The sequence below is a fragment of the Phoxinus phoxinus genome (genome assembly GCF_949152265.1).
Source record: "Phoxinus phoxinus genome assembly, chromosome: 16".
NCBI classification, from domain to species: Eukaryota; Metazoa; Chordata; class Actinopteri; order Cypriniformes; family Leuciscidae; genus Phoxinus; species Phoxinus phoxinus.
Window position 1 is genome coordinate 11,251,812 of NC_136891.1, and position 6,839 is coordinate 11,258,650.

General features: G+C 36.2%; 1 protein-coding gene across 10 annotated transcripts in view; it reads left to right on the forward strand.

The window, feature by feature from the left end:
• swt1 (SWT1 RNA endoribonuclease homolog) overlaps positions 1-5,460 on the forward strand; it is a 42,064-nt gene extending 36,604 nt beyond the window's left edge. For 6 of the 10 annotated variants that reach the window (XM_079583655.1, XM_079583656.1, XM_079583660.1 and 3 more), the window contains one exon: positions 4,356-5,459. In XM_079583655.1, the coding sequence (XP_079439781.1) occupies positions 4,356-4,443 (88 nt within the window). In that variant the 3' untranslated portion in view covers positions 4,444-5,459. Of the gene's footprint in view, positions 1-2,260; positions 2,413-4,355 lie in introns of those variants that run through there. The other 4 variants (XM_079583662.1, XM_079583661.1, XM_079583658.1 and 1 more) reach the window with 2 other exon arrangements.
• The last annotated feature ends 1,379 nt before the right edge of the window (positions 5,461-6,839 follow it).

The following is a 6,839-nucleotide window of genomic DNA, read 5'->3' on the forward strand; positions in this document are numbered from 1 at the left end:
TATTTTTAACATTAATAATTTATTAAAATGTTTAAGAATACTCCTATGAAATGTATTTTATTCAGAAAATGAATGTTTATTTTTATGATTTAATACAAATAAATGTAAACTGTATCCTTTTATTTTTTGGGAAAGTTCTGCAGAACAGATTTATTAAATTATTAAAAAGGACCCCAAAAAAGATATTCCTTAAATAATGTTAAATCTTTTTAAATTCAAATTATTGTTGTTATTATTTTGAGAAGTATGTTCTATAGGCATACGATAGTAATATATGCTATTTCTATCATAATTTCTCCTAGTTACACTAAACTTTTATTTTGACGGGTTCTAGTGAAGACCTGTTTCAGAGTGTATTTGACAATGGTTTTTCTCAAACAAAATTATGAAAATGCTCATTAGGCGTTCTCTCAGAGCAGCTCTCTAAATGTTCATGTATTCATGTCCTCATATTGTTTGTGAGAGGCTGAAAACACAATGAGCATCAGGCATACTTGAGTATGTAGTAGGCGCGACGCAGCTCATTCACACAGAGGCACGCAGAACAAGCATATTTACATAGCAGTCTTTTTGCGCTTTAATATTCAGAGACCATGTCGCGATTGGATTTATTGCACAGCTCTACTTTCAATTTATTAATATAGCCTACTACATCATTGCGTGTTTTACGTGGCACCTGCGTTATGTAAATTGAATTTTCATGACTGGATTCACTCTGCAAACGGGACATACCCTTATCTGCACGGATGGATGGTGTTCTATGTTTCATCCTTTTGCAGCCACATTGCGTCCACTCCACACTTTTTGCACATTGGATAGGCTATCTATCCTCGAGGACAACCACGCGTTTTTCCTACATCTAAAGTAGCCTATTCACATACTGGCCATATGGTTCGCTTCATAAGAATTCGACGGCGTTTCACTTTCAGCTGGGTCTGCATCACCTTTTATGCGCGTTTGTTCTTCCCATAGATAGACGGTTCTCCCGCCCTTCAATCAATGCAGTAGTTTCCGGAGCGCGATTATTATTTTTTTTTTTCCTTGAAAATTATTATTTTATTTATTTTTTACTCAGTAACGGATATGATTTTAAAATGGAGCGAATTACAATACTTCAAACAAAACGTACTTAAGTAAAAGTAAAATTACAGATTTAAAAAACTACTTAAAAAAGTAGAAGTACACAAAAAAACTACTCAATTACAGTAACGCGAGTAAATGTAATCCGTTACTTTCCACCTCTGACACTGAAGACTGGAGTAATGGCTGCTGAAAATTCAGCTTTGCATCACAGGAATAAATTATATTTTTAAATATATTAAAATAGAAAAACCATTATAAAATCACAATATATAAAAAAGCTTAATATGAATATATACTTATTACCTTGCTAGTACCAGATTGGGCCCCATTTTGCCTTCAGAACTGCCTTAATTCTTCATGGCATTGATTCAACAAGGTGCTGAAATCATTCCTCAGAGATTTTGGTCCATATTGACGTGATAGCATCACGCAGTTGCTGCAGATTTGTCAGCTGCACATCCATAAACTAAATCTCCTGTTCCACCTCATCCCAAAAGTGCTCTATTATATTGAGATCTGGTGACTGTGAATGCCATTTGAGTTTAGTGAACACGTTCAAGAAACCAGTTTAAGATGATTTGAGCTTTGTGACATGGCGTGTTATCCTGCTGGAAGTAGCCATCAGAAGATGTGTACACTGTGGTCATAAAGGGATGGACATGGTCAGCAACAATACTCATTTAACTTGTGGCATCTAAACGTTGCTCAATTGATAATAAGGGGCCCAAAGTGTGCCAAGAAAATATCCCTCACACCATCACACCACCTGAACCACACATGATAGATGCAGGACGGATCCATGCTTTCATGTTGTGCACACCAAATTCTGACCCTACGATCTGAATGTCACAGCAGAAATCGAGACTTATCAGACCAGGCAATGTTATTCCGGTCTTCTATTGTCCAATTTTGGTAAGCCAGTGGGGAATTGTAGCCTCAGTTTCCTGTTCTGATAGTAGCGACACCGGTGTGTCTTCTGCTGCTGTAGTCCATCTGCTTCAAGGTTCGAAGTGTTGTGTGTTCAGAGATGCTCTTCTGCATAACTCAGTTGTAATTGAGTTACTGTTGCCTTTCCAATCAGCTCAAACCAGTCTGGCCATTCTCCTCTGACCTCTGGCATCAAAAAGACATTTTCGCCTGAAGAACTGCTGCTCACTTGATATTTCCTCTTTTTCAGACCATTGTCTGTAAACCCTAGAGATGGATGAGCTTGAAAAGATCAGCAGTTTCTGAAATACTCAGACCAGCCCTTCTGGCACCAACAACCATGCCACGTTCAAAGTCACTTAAATCATCTTTCTTCCCCATTTTGATGCTCAGTTTGAACATCAGCAGTTCGTCTTGACCATGTCTACATACCATAATGCATTGAGTTGCTGCCATGTGATTGGCTGATAAGATATTTGCGTTGACGAGCAGTTGAACAGGTGTACCTAATAAAGTGGCCGGTGAGTGCATCCACCTTTTTCCTACGCCACATGACGCTTTGCGCAAATTATGTGAATAACTTCTGTTAAAACTGTACGAAATAATAAGCATTTTCAAAAACTGTGAATGACGTGACATTATTCTACTCACCCTTTAACCATCGAACATTAAAAGGCTATTTATAAGTCTGAAAGCATTAACAAATTACTAACACAGACCATGAATAACCCCCTATTATTTCTTCAGCAATATTATGCACTTGTTAAATATCACTGTGTGGTAATATGTCTGTATTATGCATTACACGTTGCCTTAATCAAAAAGGTTCATAAATTGGAACATTGAGTGATAATATTTCATTATCTTTTATATATATTATAACAGAATAAATATTACATTGACCTGCTTTAGAAACATTCCAGTAAACACAGCTAATAGGAATTAGAAGTGAAAATAGGAGACAATTATTTTAAAGCATCTGTGTGAAAACAAGCCCGGAAAGAGACGCAAGGATTTGGGGAGGAAACCGAGAGATTCTTTGTGCATTCCAGTAAATTATTAATGGGATATATTGAATGGGATATATTAATATTAATGGGATATATTAATGGGATATATTTTTTCAGAACTGTAATTTCTGAAAAAAGAGACAAAGACAACATTCCAAATCCAGACCAGGGGGCGGTTACATAAACCGCTTCGACTAGTCTTACAAGTTAGTCATCGAAATTTCTTCTATAAGACTGTTCGTTTCAAGTCAGTTACATAAAAACATACATTTACCTAATTTGATAACGAAAAGTAAGAACTATCCCTTGATTAACTGCTAGTGGGTCATACTAGATCTTGAGACACTGTCTTAACACAATGGCTATGCAACTTTTATGCAACTGGCCCCTGCTCTTCATTTCCACCATACCCTTCATTACTTGAATCAGTTCGGTGAGGGTGTGCACCGGGAATGAACAAGTGCATGCAATCCTTCGTTTTCTTTCTTTCTTTCTTTCTTTCTTTCTTTCTTTCTTTCTTTCTTTCTTTCTTTCTTTCTTTCTTTCTTTTTTTCTGTCTTTCCTTTTTTTTTGTATTTAGTTATGTAACATCCATTGCGGAACACAATATGCAAACAAACTAAGGCAACAAGCAGCAACAGGTTGCAAGAAAGAGAGGGAGGAGATCGAGAACGAGAGAGATGAGAAGTCAGTTATGAACCACAGTACCAGGGAAAGAGAGCGGGCGGGTGTGCGTGTGACTTGAGATTTCTGCAATTGTTTAAATTATTTTCCTTTCCCATGAACCCCGCTAGTATTAAACACTTTGAGAATAACTTTGTTTTAGTCAGACAAGCATTTCGTGTAGATATGAAGTTCGTGGCACACTGAGATTGCCTTGTGTTAAAGAGGTCATGAATTGCTTTTTTTTAATTCTATAATGTTGTTTATTCTGCAAAGTAATTTTTTCAGCCACCTTCTCTTGACCTCTTTCACTTCCTGCATACGGGGACATCCACTTCCTGTTTGGAACTTTAGGCAATGTAGTGGAAGTTATCCTGTGTGAACAACTGTTTACGCTGACCAAATATTTATCAAAAAGAGAACAATGAAGAATGCTTTCCAATGTTATCCTTAAAGGAATAGTAAACTGTCATCACTTACTCACCTTCATGTCATTCCAAATGCTATTATTTAAGTGAACACAAAAGTTGTATATACCGGTATATACAAAGATGTTCATTAAATACTCCCGTCATGTTGCTCCAAACCTGCATTTTTTCAAAACAAAATATATATCATAGAAAAATGTACAAACAAGATAGAGAAGACTTATGTGTGTCTGTTTGTCCTCAGGGAGAAGCTGTGTGTGGGTGGTGCGCAGCTGTCTGAGCTGTATGCAAATCTAGATCACTGTGCGGCTGCTCTGAGCTCTTGGCCCTGATTTAACACCTCACTTTCCATGTTTGGACCCAGCCAACTGTCTACTTGCTATTGGACTCCTTTGGACCGACCTGGTTTTTTGGTAGCTGAGTCATAATCTGCTGGAACCAAAGCTGTACCAACCTACTGATTCTCTGTCTTTGTAACATCCTGTAGCAGTCGGTGCATCAGTCACGTGACCCTAACCTGTTATGCAAAAGTAACTTGGCATCAAGGGCTAACAGTCTATATAGACAAGAATTCATCAAGTTACACCCTGTTCTAGTTCGTTTTATTTATAAGCTTCAATATATTTTTAATTGTATTAAACTATTTGGATTATTTATTGATTATTTTACCTTGCTTTATAGATGTGTTCCCTTCTGGGAAAAATAAACTCTTTAAGTGATGATACAATTTTTTTTTATAGGTCTGTTGGTGGTTTTATATAGCATAGAAGAAGGTAGAATTGCCATATGTTCAAATTCTGATGTGCCACTTTAAAAACGTTGTGTCTTTCTAACGTCCACAAGCTGTTGTGGTAACAGGTTACTATGTGTTCAGGGAGAAACGGAGGTATTACTTCATAACACTGTCTGACACGACATCCATTGCTCCGAGGCTCTCAGTAATTAGCGAGTGCAACATCGAGTCATGTCAGAAAGCCAATTCTCTTGGGTATCAGTCTAAGCACCCTTCTGGAAACTATTCTGTGAAATCCACTCATTTGTTCCATGATTCTAAGAAGGTACATTTTGTTACAAAATCAGGGAATTGCGAAACTTAGACTCTTTAGGTCTGATAAGCTGCTATATATTTTTTTCATTCTCATGATAAATCTTTAGTTCTGCACATGTAATACCAGCACCAACATGAACCTCAGTAGTATAATTTTTGACAGATTTTTTATTATTAATATACTATGGTTTTATTTGGTGTAAGTTTTGATACTGTACTATTTGTATTATATTGTGAATAGTTCAAAAAGAATATTTTCCTTTACATATATTTGCATTTTGATTAAATCATTTGATCATCAATGATGTGTCATTATTTTTTGTCACATATAAATCTGGGTTTCTGGTTTGTAAGGCAGACCGGTGACATCACAGTTTGAGAGGCCTTACAGGATTATGGGAACAGTGATAATAATATCCTCTTGAGATTACACCAACGTTCAATGACGTAAGCAAGATAATGGCTGTGTGTTCATAGGTGACTGAGTTCAAAAGACGATTACAATATGGGCAAGAAAAAAGATTGTTAAAACTTTACTTAAAGCCTTTATTCAGAATGTGCGTTATAATAATCATTGCAGATACATCTGAAATTGGTTGTTTGTCATGTGTTTTAATGTATTATACGTTCTAAATGAGTAAATTATGTAAATAGGTAAATTAGGGGGTGTTCAGTTCACACTGAAGTCTGAACGCGGTTTCAAAAACGCAAGACACAGGGAAATAAAATAAAAAACGCGCAAGGTCTAGATGCGTATTTTTCAATCATCCTTATCTCAGTAGAAACCACATGCAAGTACCAGAGGGTTATTGCAGTGACTTAATGACTGACCTGAGTATAAAGTGCCAGAAAAGACCTATAATCCCTCCTGTAGACCTTGTGATTTTTGGCCTACTTCCTGCCAGCACGACTAATGTGATTTATCTAGGATTAAAACAGGTTAGTATTAGAAGAGGAATAAATGGTCTGATAATAAACTATCCAGTTTTCTTTTGCCTGGTTTCCCTTAATCTGATCCTAAACCCACTTATAAACTAAACACTAGTGTAATTATCCTACCAGAATCATGTAACACAATAAAGTCAAACCAAAATTCAGTTCTTGAGATAAAAAGGGCAAAACATCCTCAATGCACAATCCAAGTAAATGAGACATTTTCAATATTGTTTCTAGAGACACAAACCAAAATTATTTCACAGGCTGAAATGGTTTTATTAGTAAGGAAATATCAGCTCATAACAAATGTAGTACAGAATTTTATCCGCCAAATAATAAGAGGGAAAAAAACAAAACCATGGAACCAAAAAACTCTTTTGTTGCTTCCAATCGCTAAACACAGAAAATATTAAAAAGAGAAGATATCAATTAGGAAATGAGCATGGTCTCACTTGTTTGAATCAGTCAAACAAAAGAAATAGTAACAAAATATCTAATGAGCAAGAGCACTGAAGCGTGGTTGACTATACGCATGTGAGTAACTAAACTGGCACTGGTTAGAGTTCATAACTTCATGGGTGTTTTGTGTCTGCTAGCTCATCCATCTATCTATTGGTTACGTTGCAGTGTATCAAAAATATAAAAAAGGCAATCTTTAAAGATTGGTACATTAATCCTACGTCATGGCTAATGATACAAAAAGGAAAGCCATGTGTTTGAATGTTTTGTAAAATAAGGCTTTGT